The sequence below is a fragment of the Stomoxys calcitrans genome, chromosome 2 (genome assembly GCF_963082655.1).
Source record: "Stomoxys calcitrans chromosome 2, idStoCalc2.1, whole genome shotgun sequence".
Lineage (NCBI taxonomy): Eukaryota > Metazoa > Arthropoda > Insecta > Diptera > Muscidae > Stomoxys > Stomoxys calcitrans.
Genome location: NC_081553.1, coordinates 43,708,629 through 43,725,635, shown reverse-complemented (window position 1 = coordinate 43,725,635; position 17,007 = coordinate 43,708,629). Strand labels below are relative to the sequence as shown.

At 39.4% G+C, this 17,007-nt stretch overlaps 2 protein-coding genes across 5 annotated transcripts in view; one reads left to right on the top strand and one right to left on the bottom strand.

Annotated features, from left to right (window-relative positions):
- LOC106091383 (uncharacterized) overlaps positions 1-13,998 on the bottom strand; it is a 152,402-nt gene extending 138,404 nt beyond the window's left edge. The window contains exon 1 of the mRNA XM_059363191.1: positions 13,773-13,998. Within this exon, the coding sequence (XP_059219174.1) occupies positions 13,773-13,998 (226 nt within the window). The remainder of the gene's footprint in view (positions 1-13,772) is intronic.
- LOC106093040 (autophagy-related protein 16) overlaps positions 1-17,007 on the top strand; it is a 552,907-nt gene that overhangs the window by 178,788 nt on the left and 357,112 nt on the right. The window lies entirely within an intron of this gene.

The following is a 17,007-nucleotide window of genomic DNA, read 5'->3' as shown; positions in this document are numbered from 1 at the left end:
AAACACCTCAAAAGTCGAATTCTTTTATTGTGGCGCCCGAGCAGGGACGTGAGTAGAGAAGCCAACGACAGTAACGGCGCACAAAACTTCAAAATTCGAATTGGGGCCAAATGTAGCTACAGTGGCGTCCGAGAAGCAACGTGAGTAGAGAAGCAAATCTAAAAGCAAACGAAGGATCACAATCTGGGTAAGATAACAGGGAAAGCCATTGTATGACAACTACATTACGCATGTCTTTTGTTAAGTATGCGCTACACATTGGGAGCCGGCCCGCAGTAAAGATATTGCTACAATTATTTTCCGCCATATCAAGAAATCTGAAAAACACCTCAAAAGTCGAATTCTTTTATTGTGGCGCCCGAGCAGGGACGTGAGTAGAGAAGCCAACGACAGTAACGGCGCACAAAACTTCAAAATTCGAATTGGGGCCAAATGTAGCTACAGTGGCGTCCGAGAAGCAACGTGAGTAGAGAAGCAAATCTAAAAGTAAACGAAGGATCACAATCTGGGTATCTTACTAAGATAACAGGGAAAGCCATTGCATGGCAACTACATTACGCATATCTTTTGTTAAGTATACGCTACACATTGGGAGCCAGCGCCCAGTAAAGATATTGCTACAATTCTTTTCAGCCATATGGAGAAATCTGAAAAACACCTCAAAAGTCGAATTCTGTTATTGTGGCGCCCGAGCATTGACGTGAGTAGAGAAGCCAACGACAATAACGGCGCACAAAACTTCAAAAGTCGAATTGTGGCCAAATTTACTTACAGTGGCGCCCGAGCAGCAACGAGAGTAGAGAAGCAAATCATCTAAAAGCGAACGAAGGATCACATTCTGCATATCTTACTAAGATAACAGGAAAAGCCATTGCATGGCAACTATATTACGCATGTCTTTTGTTAAGTATACGCTACACATTGGGAACCAGCCCCCAGTGAAGATTTGTAGAAATCTGAAAAACACCTCAAAAGTCGAATTCTGTTATTGTGGCACCCAATCAAGGACGTGAAGCCAACGACAGTAACGGTGCACAATACTTCAAAAGTCGAATTGTGGCCAAATTTACTTATAGTGGCGCCCGAGCAGTAACGTGCGTAGAGAATGTGCTTATTCAAGTGTGACGACAGGGAAAAGCCATGACATTGCGGCCAAATTTAGCTACAGTGGCGCTCGAGCAGCAACGTGAGTAGAGAAGCAAAAAAGGAAGGATCACAATGTGCTTATCCAAATGTAACAACAGGGAAAGGACACGACATCGAACATATATTAAACATTGGCAGCCACTTCCACAGTTAGGCTTTCGCTAAAATTCTTTTCCGAAATATAGGAAAAGCTGATAAAAATGTCAAAATACGAATTCAGTTATAGTGGCGCCCGAGCAGGGACATTAGTATAGAAGCAAACAACCGTAATAGCAAAGGGAGGATCACAATCCTCTTTTCCAAGTGCGGCAATAGGAAAAAGCTGCAACATGGCGACTAAATTGCTTATTTGACGTCTTTTGTTAAGTGAACATATGTTACACATTAACAGCCAGTCCAGGAACTATATCACTACTTAGATTTTCCTCCTTATAAAAAAACTGAAAGAAACCTCAAAAGTCAAAATCCTCAAATCAAAAATCTTGTTGAAAACGTGTAATATCTAAAATTCGAATCTGAGAGATATTTGCAATTTTGCACAATGCAGGTCAATATGATTGCATGGGTTCTATGTTTCTCTTTATTGAGTAAACACACATTTTTCCTTGAGTGTACCTATCGCAACATACCAAGTCATACATGCGCTGCCAGCCTTAGGTATTGATACATCAACGTTTTGTTGAAAATTTAACCGAAGCATGCTAGGATGACAGAAATTTAATAACATGTTGCAACCAAAAACAAAACAGTGTAAAAAAAGAGCCAGACATTCGACATGATCAGATGACAAAATCCAATCTTGAAATAATCTAAAATGTTTGCCATATTCAGTCGAAAGTCTAGCCAAAGAATGAAAAGTGTTCTCATAATTTAGAAACTGAAAGTTTCACTTTAAAAGGCTGAACGTGGTTAAGCTTTAGGCTAATGTCTAGAGATTATCTTCCTCTCATCTTCGTTTAAAAGCAAAAAAACTTGGAAAAGCAAATCTGCGTAGGTTTAGCAGAAGCCGAAGATACATAAAAAGTTTACTTCAGTGGCCTTTGGTTAATATCATTAAAAAGAAACCAAAAGTAAAAAAAGAAAAAACTTTGGAGGTAATGGAATATGTGAAAAAAGCCTTCATCTATAATCATTAAAATTCAAAATTCTTACAAAAGAAAAGGAAAATTCCCCATGCCAAAACAGTGCGAGAATAAAGTGAGGTGGAGTTTGTGCCAGAATATTTGAATATGTTTTTACCACGATACAAAATTTTCTAATTTAAATTTTTATTATGTGTTTGTTATTTAACCTTAACCTTCAGACTTTATTAACCTTACGCCAGTAAAGGTAAGCAACATTGTTTCTGCTATCGCAATAAGAAGTTTGAAAATGGAGATGAGCCTAGTACAGAATTTTGCATAATTTGATGTTAGTGTATCACGATACCAGAAACAAGGCTGATTTCTCTAGACTGCTACTTTGGTGAAGCCAGCTAGCCACACGGAGCTCTCCTTTAAAAGCCTTTAGTTTATGTGCAAACAATGAGCCATGAATATTATGTTAAGTTGCCCCAACTCAGCAATGACGACCATCGACAATAATGGCAAATGGCTAACAAATATTGCTGTGAGTGCCACTTTGCATAATTTGAAAATACCAATTTTCCAATAAAAGCGCCATGAATTTTATTGCATATTTTGTAAATCGATTTTTGATTTAATTTTCCTCTTTTTTCCTGTTAGGAGAATGCAGTTGTTGCCCAATAGTAATGGTGAAAGCGGATAGTAACTATTCTTCGTGTCCTTTAAGCGAGTCAGAACTTTGGGTGGAAGAGCGTCTCCTTGAAACAAAGAAATTTGAATACTAAATGTTGTCAGAATTAGTGAGGAGATTGCTTTCAACAAAAATCCTTCGATTCTATCCCAGGTGTTTAGGGTGGGCATGGTAACTGTACGTCACAGATGCCGCCAAGGTAAATTTCCTTTGAAGGCTGTGACATTCCCAGAAGGGCATGATGTCATTAAATCTTTGAAGTGAATCTAGAAATTAGTTAAAGTGGCGCCCGTGCAGGGACGTTGTTAGAAAAAAGCAATCGATCGTGGGAGTGAACTGAAGCTCACAATTTTATCAAAGTACGACAAAAGGAAATAGCCACGGCATGGCGACTACTTTATACATGTCGTTGGTCTATAGATAACGAAATAAGTTTTGGGAAGATACCTCAGCGATTTCCGCCTCGAAATCAGCGGAAGTGCTTGAAGGTGACTCTAGAATTGGGGAACTGAATATAGAAACCGATTACGTTAGCGCCCGAGCAGGGACCTGAGTACAGAAGCAAACGACCGCAGGAGCGGATGCAGGATCGCAATATGATTATCCAAATACGACAATCGCAAAAACCACAACGTGGAGACTACGTTACTCATGTTATGGGTCTGTAGTCTACGAAGTAGGAGTTAGGAAACTACTTCGGCGAATTCGCCTTTGAAATCAGCAGACGTTCACGATGGTGACATTAAAACTTCCCCCTAGAGGGAACTTAATCTAGAAACCAATTACTTTGGCGCCCGAGCAGGGACCTGTGTATAAAAGCAAACGACCGCAGGAGAGGACGGAGAATCATATCCTACTAATCCAAATACGACAACAGCGAAAAGCCACAATGTGGAGACTACGTTACCCATGTCATAAGTCTGTAGATTACGAAGTAGGAATTGGGTTAGCGAATTCGGATTTGAAATCAGCTGACGATCATAATGGTGATACCAGAATTGGGCAACTTGATATATTTAGAAACCAGTGGGCGTGACACCGGAGCAAAAGCGAACTAAAGATCACAATCTGCTCATACAAATAGCACAATAAGGAAAAGTCACTACATGGCGACTAAATTACATAGGTCATGTGTCTATAGTCTGCGAATAGAGGATTTGGGTAACTCCCTCAGCGAATTCGTCCTTGGAAGCAGCGGAAGGGCATGATGATGACACTTAAATCAGGAAACTGAATTTAGAAATTTGTAACAGTGGCGCCCGAGCAAGGAAATCTTCGGACGTTCATGGTGGTGACACTAGAATGGGGGAACTTAATCTAGAAACCAATTACTTTGGCGCCCGAGCAGGGACCTGTGTATAAAAGCAAACGACCGCAGAAGCGGAAGGAGGATCACATCCTACTAATCCAAATACGACAACAGCGAAAAGCCACAATGTGGAGACTACGTTACCCATGTCATAAGTCTGTAGATTTCGAAATAGGAATTGGGTTAGCGCATTCGGCTTTGAAATCAGCGGATGGTCATAATGGTGATACTAGAATCGTGCAACTTGATCTAGAAACCAGTGGCCGTGGCACCAGAGCAAGGTCGTTAGCAAAGAAGCAATTGACCACAAAAGCCAACTAAAGATCACAATATGCTCATACAAATAGCACAATAGGGAAAAAGCGACTATATTACATAGGCGACTTACATGGTGACTACATTACATAGGTCATGTGTCTATAGTCTACGAATAGAGGATTTGAGCAACTCCCTCAGCGAATTCGTCCTTGAAAACAGAGGAAGGGCATGATTATGACACTGAAATCAGGGAACTGAATTTAGTAATTAGTTACAGTGGCGCCCGAGCAAGGACATATTTAAAGAAGCATACGACAGCAGAAGTGTACTGAGGGTCCTAATCTGCTTATCGATGTATGACAACAATGGAAAGCCACAACATGGTGACGTCATAACTCACGTCGTTTGTCGACAGCCTACAAAATGAGGACTTGGGCAATTAGTATCAGTGGCGTCCGCGCATGGACTTGAGTAGAGAAGCAAATGATCGCAGGAGCGGACGGAGGATCGCAATCTACATATCCAAGTTCCCCGAAACGGCAATCCAAAATGTGACGACTACATAAACCAACAATGTGAGACTGTGGCCGTAGTGGGCACACTAAAACATCTGCACGTATGCAATAATGGGCAACAGTGTGTGCCCATCACTGGTCTTCAGCCTATAAAAACCAGTTGAGAAACTATCTTAGCGTGTTAGGCCTTGAAATCAGGCGGGATCAACTAGGACAACGATTATGGCAGTAATTAGGCAAGGATCAAGAGGTTCTGCGGGCGCTCCTGGATTTGAAATGCACGACACTGCATCATTGAAGCAATAATCAATGATCGTTGTGACTGAAGTAACCAACCCCAAGAGGGAACAAATCCAACGGTATGTTGCACATCGCCGCCAATCGCCTTTATGGAAAGGTCTTAGCTCAGGCACCGATATAAACCATCAATATTCCCGTCATAGGGGACCAAGTCCTTATATTGAACGTAACTTTGTTGGGTAGAGAGGTTTCCTTAGGTTACGTTGGAGGGCACGCGACTAGCAATCTCCGTTAAAAGCTGCTTCACTCGGAGACCTTAGGTCCATTGAGTGCGCCTAGAAGAAGGTAGGAAAAAAAGAAGACCAAGATATGTCATAGCCCGATCCAAGACACCAAAAAAACGATAAAAAATTTTAAACCAAGACAAAAATGTGGGGACTGAGACAAAACAAGAAGAAACCCTCAGTAAGAGATTATGGTTTAGTCAGCCAATGTAGGCCTCTACAGAACTCCAGAATGGCAAGAGGAGGGAGGTGTTCACCCATTACCTTGCATCTTCTCATCGCAAGAGGAGGGAGGTGTTCCCCCCATTACCTTGCATCTTCTCATCGCAATTGCTCGACAGCGCCATAAATGTGCTCGACCATTGGAAACTCCTCCTCGCCCTGGAGAACTCAGTCTCTCCCTGCGCCCAGCGCGACGTCAAGGACCTTACGCTACAATGACCAGTCAGTACTCCTATCAGCAGTTGTAAGCCATACTTCTTCAGCCCCAAAAAAGCGACAGCCTGTTCTGAAATATTCAACCACAAGGCCTTTGCCTTGGTAGCGCTCATCTTAGAAGGTATCAACCCTACCGAGAAGCCCGCACAGTATTGTGATTGCTAATTCCGTAGCATGATATGTGCTTATCAGCAGGGAGGTAGCCTCGCAGGCGGGCCCGACCACCCCCCAAAATTCCTACTTTTCGAGTAGAAGTGCGCTTACGTCCTTTTTTTGTTTTGTAATTCTATATTGGCCCGCTAGAATAAAAGCCTGGCTGCGTTCGTGCTAATCAACGAAACATCCAGCTCCAGTCGGCCGCTTAGTTTTCCGTGGCACCTTGAGAGTCCAGGAACCAGCAGAGCCTGACAGCCTTTCCCTTCTATCCTATCTTGACTTCGCATGGTTCGACGCCAGAGCCTTCAGCGCCGCCTCACTATCCACAGATATCACGAAAGTGTGATCGAGCTGATGCTTCCGCATTGTGTGCAGTGCTCAAGAACCTCAAGTGCCTCCGCCTAAAAGAAGCTTCACCCGTCTAATAGCCTCAATAATTGTACAGAATTCAATGAAGACTCCTGCCCCGTTAGCCTCATCCAATCAAGACTCAAACGCGTCTCAAGACGGTCCCGGCGGGTTAAGTCTTTCGCTTCGTTCCCCTTTACACCTTGATATTCCGGGAACCTGCAGAGCCTGACAGCTTTTTCCATGGGTCAAAGAAGCTCTTTTGATTTCTAATCAATTTTGACCTGCTATTGCCACAAATATCGTGACAGTGTGATTGGGCTGATGCTCCCGTATTGACATCGTGTCCAGTGCCTTTAGAACCGTAAGGATCACCGCCTGAAAGAAGCCTTACCTGTCTAATAGCTTCAATAATTGTAAAGAATTCAATGAAGACTCCTGCCCCGTTGGCCTCATCCAATCAAGACTTCATCCAATAAGACCCAAGACCCCGCCGGCACCAGACGGTTGCTCAGAGATCCGACGAGGTCCGGGAAAACTACGTTTAACCCGTCGACAAGGAAGGAAAGGGAACCCTTAGAATTTGCCAACCACATGGAAGAGCTTTCGCAGATCTATGACACAGATATTGATGTTCTCGCGAAAATTATGCCCGAGATGCTGCGAAACAGGGTGCTGTTATGTTACTGGAATAATTATCGGGCATGACGCAGCTGGCAGAGTTCAAAAGAGGACTTTCATGCTCGTCCGATTGTTTGAACAACTACATGAGGACAATCGCAATCCCATGGCAGCCGGTTATACGTAGCGGATTGACCCGATGGAGTCCTTCATCGGCATGGGCTGCCGCCTCAGTGTACAACACGCCGATTCAACACACGAATGTCGTGTTTAACGCAAATGCCTGCCATCACGGCCCAAACCTGCGAGGCCCAAGGGTGAATACAATGCGTCTACCAACTGCCCCCACATGTGGTAACCCACACATGAGTACCAATTTGATCCCACGTATTTGGGCGTGTTCACCTCCTTAGTTAGGAGCGGAGCACTACCTAAAATTCCTTCCGATCTATGGGTCACGGCACCCGGTTGAAAACGCAACTCCACGCTGAGCTTATGCTCTAACCGCGATTTGGGTACAAACCGATTCAACAATAACAATAATCGCAAAGTCGAAAGAATGTTCTGTTTTGCCCTGCCGGAAGACGTGTGGTATATTTCCCGGTGTGATTTCCACATGCTGTAAGGTCTAAGAAATAGCTGACGATTTGGAAAGCCTGCCTCTTTAGACTCCACCAGCGCAGGAGCTACACAGACGAATATATTTAGAAGGTTCTCGTGAAATTCAGCCCGTCCTCATCAACTTGTGCATCGCATGCCTAAGGAGTGCCTAGGAGAGTCACTCTGCCTTTCATTGCCGAAAAGAGTCCGAAAAGAGAGTTTTGTGGGCAAAAGGGCATTCGCTCTTTATTCATTGTTGTTAAAGTGATACCAGAGACGGAGTTTACCGAACAGAGGGAGACTTTTTATAGTAGACTAGCTGGACCGGGTCCGTTCCGCTGCGCCTTCTTTTACTTTATATGGAACAAAATGTTCCTTGGAATATTTATTTTCGACAATTAAAGAGCTTTTAGTGAAAAACCACACTTGGCGCTGAAAAAATATCAGCATCGTGCTCTTCTCTTAAATACCTTTTATTTAAACCCCATATTGCCATTGGTTTTGAGGGGAGTTTACAGGATGAGGCGTCCCCCAAACACATGCTCCCAAAATTGATTATCAAATTCGTTTTCTAATCTCAAATACCTTTCATTTAAGCCACAAATTGGTATGTGGGGTGTTTTGTGGAAGGGGTGATGCCTTAAATACATGGTCCTACATTTGAATATCAAATTCGTATTCTACTCCCGAATTCCTTTATTTGAACCCCATATTACAATGGTTAGTAAAGAATTGCTGTTTGTGGAGTATTTTGGGAAAGGAGTAAACCTCCAGAAAATTGGTCCCGAAAGTGGGTATCAATACTTGCTCTACCCTCGAATTCCTTTCATTGAAGCCCCACATTGACGTGGTTGGTAAATATGCCCGATTTAGAGGTATTTTGGGGAGTGGGGTGGCCAATTTCTAAGCACTGAAATTTAGGTGGTGTTGTGGGGGTGAGTTGGCCCCATATACACTTCTCCCGAACATTGATATCAGATTCGTGTTTTATTTCCAAAGACCTGAGCCCCATATTGCTGTGGTCGTAAATTTGTCTTCTTTGGGGGATGTTCTCAGGGCGGCCCCTCAAACACTTGGTCCCACATCTGGATATCACATTCGTATTCTACACTCAAATACCTTTTATTTAAGCCCCATATTGCCATGGTCAGTAAATAAGTACTATTTTGGGGGGTGTTTTGAGGAAGGAGTGGACCCCCAGAAACTTTGTCCCAAATTTGGATATCAGATTCGTATTTTACTCGCAAATACCTTTCAGTTGAGTCCCATATTGCCATGGTCGGTAAATATGTCCGATTTGGCGGTGTTTTGGGGGTTGGGGTGGTCTCCCAAACACTTGGTCTGACAATTGGATATCAGATACGTTTTCGAATCTTAATTATCTTTCATTTGAGTCCCATATTGTCGTGAATGATCGATATATGTATTTGGTGGGTTTTGGGGTGGGGCGCCCCCCCCCCCCCCCCCCCTAGGTACCACGTTCGAAATTTGGATACCAAATTTTTGTTGGTAGTTTACTATAAGAGAGCACACAAAATTTCGCTTAAATTGCACCACCCATCTCCAAATTCTGGCGTTTCTGCAATTTAGTATAAGGGGGAGGGTCCGCTCCCCCTTCAGATATCAAAAAATGTAGTACCCTATTTTCACCAGGTCATTATGCACTATCAGTGAAAAAATCAACAAACAAACACAAATTGATTTATATATATAAGCACATATAGCATGCAAAGTGCTTTTTTCCAGGGAAGAATATTTATTTCCTCATTTCCTTTTCTAAATGGAATATTCAATGCAAATCAGCTAGAGCCTCATGCAAATCACCTAGTCCTTCAAGCCATTGTGGAAAAATGCGTTTAGAAAAATTGTCCCCTAATAAATTGTTTTAATCTGCAGAGAATCCTCCACTCCAATCAGTGTCTGAAGTGATGGCGGTCAGATTGATTTTCACAGTTTCCGAAAAAAAGAACTGAACTCTTTAAAAAGAAATCCAAGATCCAACATATCACCATCACCACAACGTATGCCATCATCAACAAATAAACATTCCATAAAAAGTCATAAATTTTAATGTTTATTGTATGCAACAGCAATGGCAATGGCATCTAAAGCCAAATAGCCACATGTTGCATGCATGTAATTTGCCAAAGTAAATATTATGGAACAAACAACCAAACGAAGAAGGGACTCTTAAAAAAAACGAGAGGAAAGTAAGGCGGCACACCAAGAAGGCAACATCTCTCATACTCTGTGTGCATGTGTGTGTGTGTGTGTGTAATAGTGATATCAGGCGGCTCTGCTTATTTCCACACGGCAAGTGGAACGGATGAAAGGAAACTAAGGCACATAACAAACAATACAATCCTGCGGATAAAAGGCGACTATGGCCAATGGAGGAAGACCATGATGATGATGGGGCCTACAACATTAGTGATGGCCAACATAGTCTAGCCATTGTTTGTTTTTTTTTTTTTTTGTTAAGAAATTGAAAAAAACTGATACTCTAAAAAGTTTTTTAAACGAGAGAAGAAGATTACACGGCGAAAAAGAGCAGTTGCAACATAAAGAACCAAAACCATTTAGAATAAGGAGAGTTCTTACACCTTCTTGAAAATTTAGCTTTGCAAGAAGTAAAATAATTTTTTCTAAAAATTTAAATTCATAAATTTTGGATTTAAATGAAATTCTTTAAAAATTTTTTAATGTTTTAAAAACTTTGCCTTAAGAGAAAACTACTTTGTTTGGCATTCCTTTCTTTGGAGTTATTTTTTAGCTTAAATCGGACCATATTTGGATATAGCTGCTATATATAGACCGATTTTCCGATAAAGGGTTTAATTTTTCATCCAATTTTGCTGAAATTTTAAACAGTGAATAGCTTAAGGCTTCCCGACAACTGACCCAAATATGGTTCAGATCGGACTATATTTAGCTATAGCTACCATATAGACCGATCTCCCGATAAAGGGTCTGAAGCCCATAAAAGCTTTATTTATTACCAGATTTCGCTGAAATTTTTATAACTGAGTTACCCGATTCTTTAAAATTTTTTTATGTTTTAGAAACTTTGCCTTAAGGGATAATTACTTTGTTAGCCATTCCTTTCTTTGGAGTTATTTTTTGGCTTAAATCGGACAATATTTGGATATAGCTGCTATATATAGACCGATTTTCCGATAAAGGGTCTAATTTTTCATCCAATTTTGCTAAAATTTGAAACAGTGAGTAGCTTAAGGCTTCCCGACAACTGACCCAAATATGGTTCAGATCGGACTATATTTAGATATAGCTACCATATAGACCGATCTCCCGATAAAAGGTCTGAAGCCCATAAAAGCTTTATTTATTACCCGATTTCGCTGAAATTTTTATAACTGAGTTACCCGATTTCACTGAAATTTGAAACGGGGACTTGTTCTAAGCATCCCGACATCCGACTCAAATATGGTTTGAATTAGAGTATATTTAGATATCGGTGTCATATAGACCGATTTACTGATTAAGGGTCTGAAGCTCATAAAAGTTTTATTTATTACCCGATTTCGTCGAAATTTTACACAGTGACTTGTATTAAGTCTTCTGACATCCGACCCAAATATGGTTCACATTGGACTATATTTAGATATAGCTGCCATATAGACCGATCTCCCGATAAAGGGTCTGAAGGCCATAAAAGCATTATTTATTACCAGATTTCGCTGAAATTTGCAACAGTGGGTTATTTCAAGGCTCCCGACATCTGACCTAAATATGGTTCAGATCGGACTGTACTTAGATATAGCCACCATATAGACCCGTCTCCCGAAAAAGGGTCTGAAGACCATAAAAGCTTTTTTTCTTAACTGATTTCCCTGAAATTTAAAACGGTGAGTACTCTAAGGTCTCCTAACGTAGGACCCAAATATGGTTCAGATCGGACTATATTTAGATGTAGCTGCCACATAGACCAATCTCCCGATAAAGGGTCTGAAGCCCATAAAAGCTTTATTTTTTATCCGATTTTGCTGAAATTTAACATTGTGTGTAGTTTTAGGCCTATCAGCATCTGACCCAAATATGGTTCACATCGGACTATATTTAGATATAGCTGCCCATAGACCGATCTCCCGATAAAGGGTCTGAAGCGCATAAAAACTTTATTTTTTATCCGATTTTGCTGAAATTTAACATAGTGTGTAGTTTTAGGCCTACCAACATCTCACCCAAATATGGTTCAGATTGGACTATATTTAGATATAGCTGCCATATAGACCGATCCGCCGATTTAGGGTCTTAGGCCCATAAAAGCCACATTTATTATCCAATTTTGCTGAAATTTGAGACAGTGAGTTGCGTTAGGCCCCTTGACATCTTTCTGCTATTTGGCCTAAATCGGTCCAGATTTGGATATAGTTGCCATATAGACCGATCTCTCGATTTAAGGTCTTGGGCCCATAAAAGGCGCATTTATTGTCCGATGTCGCCGAACAGTGAGTTGTGTTAGTCCCCTTAACATCTTTCTGCAATTTGGCCTAGATCGGTCCAGATTTGGATATAGTTGCCATATAGACCGATCTCTCGATTTAAGGTATTGGGCCCATAAAAGGTGCATTTATTGTCCGATGTTGCGGTTTCGCCGAAATTGGGGACAGTGAGTTGTGGTAGGCTTTTCGACGTTTTTCTGCAACTCGGCCCAAATCGGTCCAGATTAGGATATAGCTGTCATATAGACCGATATCTCGATTTGAAGCCTTGGCCCCCATAATATGCGCATTTATAGTCCGATTTCACTGAAATTTGACACAGTGACTTATGTTAAACTTTTCGACATCCATGTCGTATATGGTTTAGATCGGTTTATTTTTAGATAGATCTACTAAACAGATCAATATTTTGTTGTAAACAATTGAACAATTACTTGTACTTATTAGTATTTGGTCCAAATCGGATCATATTTCGATATAGCTGCTATAGGTCATAAGGTATTCCGCCGAACTTAACTTCTCTTTACTTTTTTTTTTTTTTTTTTTTTTTTTTTTTTTTGTTTATTAATTCATTAAATATATTTATTACAAAATTATATTAGTGCCTCAGCGCCAAAAGGCATTACAGAGGCTAGTTGGCTGGTTCTTACAAAATAATGAAAATTTTTTTATGTTTATACATATTTTAAAGACAAAAGAAAATCTTGCATATATATATAGTGAAGCAAAGTTATACGAAATGAGTTTTTATATGATTATTTATATACCAGAAGCATAGTTTATTACCGAATTGTTTACAAAAGATTGTCAAGGTTCAATAAAATGTGTTCTTTTAACAACATCTTGAATATAGAAATTCTAGTACATGATTTAACAGCATTTGGCAAATTATTAAATTCGTTGGAGCCGGAAAATTCAATACGTTGCTTTGTTGTCTCCGTGCGGCATAACGGTATTCGCAAAAGTTGATTATTTCTCGTATTAAATGAATTTTGATTTCTCCTAAAGCAAATTGTATGATGACCTATGTTGTTCAAACATTTGTAAACGTAAAGAATTGTTTGGAATTTATAAATACCATGTACAGGTAATACATTGGGAAAAAGGTTGCAAAATAAAGAACGCGTCGGATAACTGAGTGGCACGCCTGCCACACATTTCAAAGATTTATTTTGGAGTCGCTGCAAAGACCTCAGCTCTGAACTTTGCCTATATCCATAAATAATTGCCATATAATTCAGTTGGCTTTGAATTAAGGATTGATATAAAAGAAATTTCGTGTTGTGATCAAAGGCGTACCTAAATTTAAACAATATACCAATAACGGAAGACAGTTTCGATTTTAGGTATCTAATGTGCATGTCCCAGGTGAGATTTGATTGCAAGTAGATACCCAAATATTTTATCGAGTTAACTTCCTGCAATTCTTGACCGTCAACTCTAATGTTAAATCCTGGCTCAAAATTTCTTTGAGGACGAAAGCGTATTAATTTCGTTTTCGACCGATTAATAAAAAGTCTATTGATTCGCATATATTCAAATACAAGTGCAACATCACGCTCTATATAGCACCTTGCAGTCGATTCTAGTTTATACGGATATAACAAACACAAGTCGTCGGCGTACATAAATAATTTACCGGTCAATTGTAATTTATTCAGGTCATTTATGTATGTCAAAAACAGTAGGGGGCCTAATACACTACCTTGAGGCACTCCATAATCCACTGAAGCCAGTTCACTCTTGCAGTCCTGTACCTGAACAAATTGTTTCCTATTTCGCAAATAAGAAGCAAACAATTCTAATTCATTGCCACAAATACCATAATATCCCAGTTTTCCCAAAAGAATGTCATGTTCAATCATGTCGAAGGCTTTCGATAAATCGAAGAAAATACCAACAACGCCGGTGTTACCTTTATCCAATAAATTACACATATAATTTTGGACATTGACTACCGCTTCCTCGGTTCCACAACCTTTCCTGAACCCGAACTGATTGTCACATAGAATATTATTGGTCTCGAAGTATATAGAAATTTGACGACCAATAATCCTTTCAAAAATGTTATTAACGACTGGTAACACTGATATCGGTCGGAAGTTATTAATACCTAGAGTTTTTTTCCCCTTTGGTATTGGAATAACCCTATGGATTTTCAAAATGTCAGAATACATTTTCGTATCAACCATGCTATTAAATATGTCAACCAGGTGCGGCGCGATATTCCTAGTACATACCTTTATCGCCTTTGAGGAGACCCTATCATGTCCACAACTTTTATTCAATGATAAATTTGATATTTCTATTTCAATCTCTTCAAGAGTAGTATAACGCAGTGTGAATAAACATTGGTAGTGTGCCAATGTACCCAAAGAATTAAAGTGATCAGACTGTTCAACTGGAATTGCACGTTTCAAGTCCTGAACTGACTTCAAAAAATGTTGGTTCATTATCTCAGCTTTATCCAGATCATTGTCCAAAGAATTACCAGCACTGTCAGCAAAATTAATGTCCTTTTCACAATTTCTCCCTAAAGTGTCATTCAAGAATCTCCAAGTTCTTTTCGAATCATTCTGGAAATTTTTTAAGTTAACAACATAATAATTATTCATAGATTCCTTGTGGGCCTTTCGAATAACTTTGCTTATCCCTTTCAGTTGACTATTTATACGAATATTATTCCGATCCCTTCTTCTTAGTTTCAGTAGTCGATTCTTGTATTCTATCAGTTTGAGTAAATTCCCATTAAGCCAAGGAGATATTTTAGATCTAAGTGATGTACTGCGATCTCTTGAAATCGTTGAGTTATCAATCGCCAATTGAATGTGCCCTATCAAATTTTCTGCATCTACCGATGGGTCACCGATGCAGGAAAATGATCCAAAACTTCCTTCGGCTGATCTCTTTAACATTTCATAATCACATTTAGAAAAAACATTTTGTACGGCGTTTTGAATCTGATAAATGGAATCAATAGCACAAAATATAATGTTATGATCACTCAAATTACATTCTACGGAATAAATACTTAAGGGATTTCTAACATTGGTGTAAACATGGTCAAGACTTGCGTTACTATGGGGCCGCGTCACCAAAGTGTGACAATTTCTCAAATCAAAATTTAGCAGCATATTGGAAACATCATCAAAAGACACATCGAGTGCATCTATATTCGCATCACCGAAAAAAACTATTGGATTTCTAGCATACAAATTTAGTATTTTCTCCAAAAAATTCATAAAATTTAATCTGTTGCATTTTGGTGATTTATAATACGAGACGATGGCAAGAGGTTTCCCTTGGATTTTAAAGTCACTTAGCTTTAAAACAATAGAATCTATAAAACCCAAACTTTCACATTGTACGTCTAAAACTTGTAGATGCTCCCTTATAAATACCGAAGTACCACCATATCCGTCGGATCGGCAACAATGTATGACTTTATAGCCTGGTATGTTGTAAATTTGTGCAACATCGCTACTAAACCAAGTCTCTTGAACAGCAAGAACTGCAGGTAATATGCGTAAGCTACTAATTAAAGACCGAAATTTGTTAAATTTCGCAATTGAAGATATGCTTCTGATATTCACAGATAAAATATTAAAATGATTTATATTTAAATTGCTTGCTGAATTGAAAGAATTTATGCTTGAAAAATAATTATTTGACATTATAAAATAGAGAAATTAATTTAAACAAAAAATTTAAGAAAAAGGTATTAAATATCTACCAATTTTAGGATGGCGACTCATAGTCATTATCTGAACCCTCATCAACATTTTGAACATGAACCGAACGTCGTTGATTTGGTTTAAATGTTGCAGCTTCACGTAATAATTTATCGACATCATCTTCATTTTTAATTAATCTCGGCTTAGATAACTCTCCTCTTTTAGCAAAAACTCTAGATCCACTTGTGTACACTGCTCTAAATCCCACACTCTTCAAAGCTTTTGCATATTTAAATAGGCTCATTGTTTCTCTGCTTAAGTAGTCATTCACAAAAATGTTTTTGGTTTCCTCTTGTTCCTTTAATTTCGGTTTAATTGCCATAAGTTTTGACTTTTCACTTTTTGAATTAAACTTAACGACTACTGTTTGACTGCCTCCTTTTCCATTCAAAAAATAAGCATCAGCAATTGCTGCAGGCTGCATTGCAACACCAACATCGGTGGAAAGCTTAACAACTGTATCCACAGCCGACTGGTTTGCATTTGACTTCACACCAGTGATAACGCAATCATTCTGCACCCTTTGGTCATTAAGAAATTTAACAGATGTTTTTAAAACCTCGACTTCAGCTTTTAACGCCTTATTTTCTTTTTGAACAATTTCTATTTTCTTTTTGTTTTCCGCTACGTTCTTCAAAATGTCATCATATTGCTTCGACATAAAATTCATGGTCTCATTCATCGCACTCAGCTGATTTCTCATCTCTTCTCGCATTGCATTTAGCTCAGTTGTTATGGATGCGTTGTTGTTGTTTTTTTGGTTGCTGGCTGATTGGTTATTATTTTTGTTTCTTTTGTTTCCATCGCAGATATGACACACATATTCTTCTTCTTCATGCACTAATAGGTGGTTGAATTCTTTTTTGTTTAACTTCGTACAAACTGCATGGAAGCTTTTGTTGCATTTATCGCAATCTATTGTTCCTTCGTTTTCTTCAATTTCTAGTTTACACTCACTGCAAACTAAACGCTTATTTGCGATACTACGCCTGCTGGTTTGTGGCATTTTAACAATATCGATATTGCAATACAATATTTATCAAAAACAGCTTTTTAAAGCGATCTGGATGGTTCAACGGTAGGAACTGAAAGTTGTCGAAAGCACGCTAACTTTTGAAGGAGTAGAGCTAGCCGTTTAAA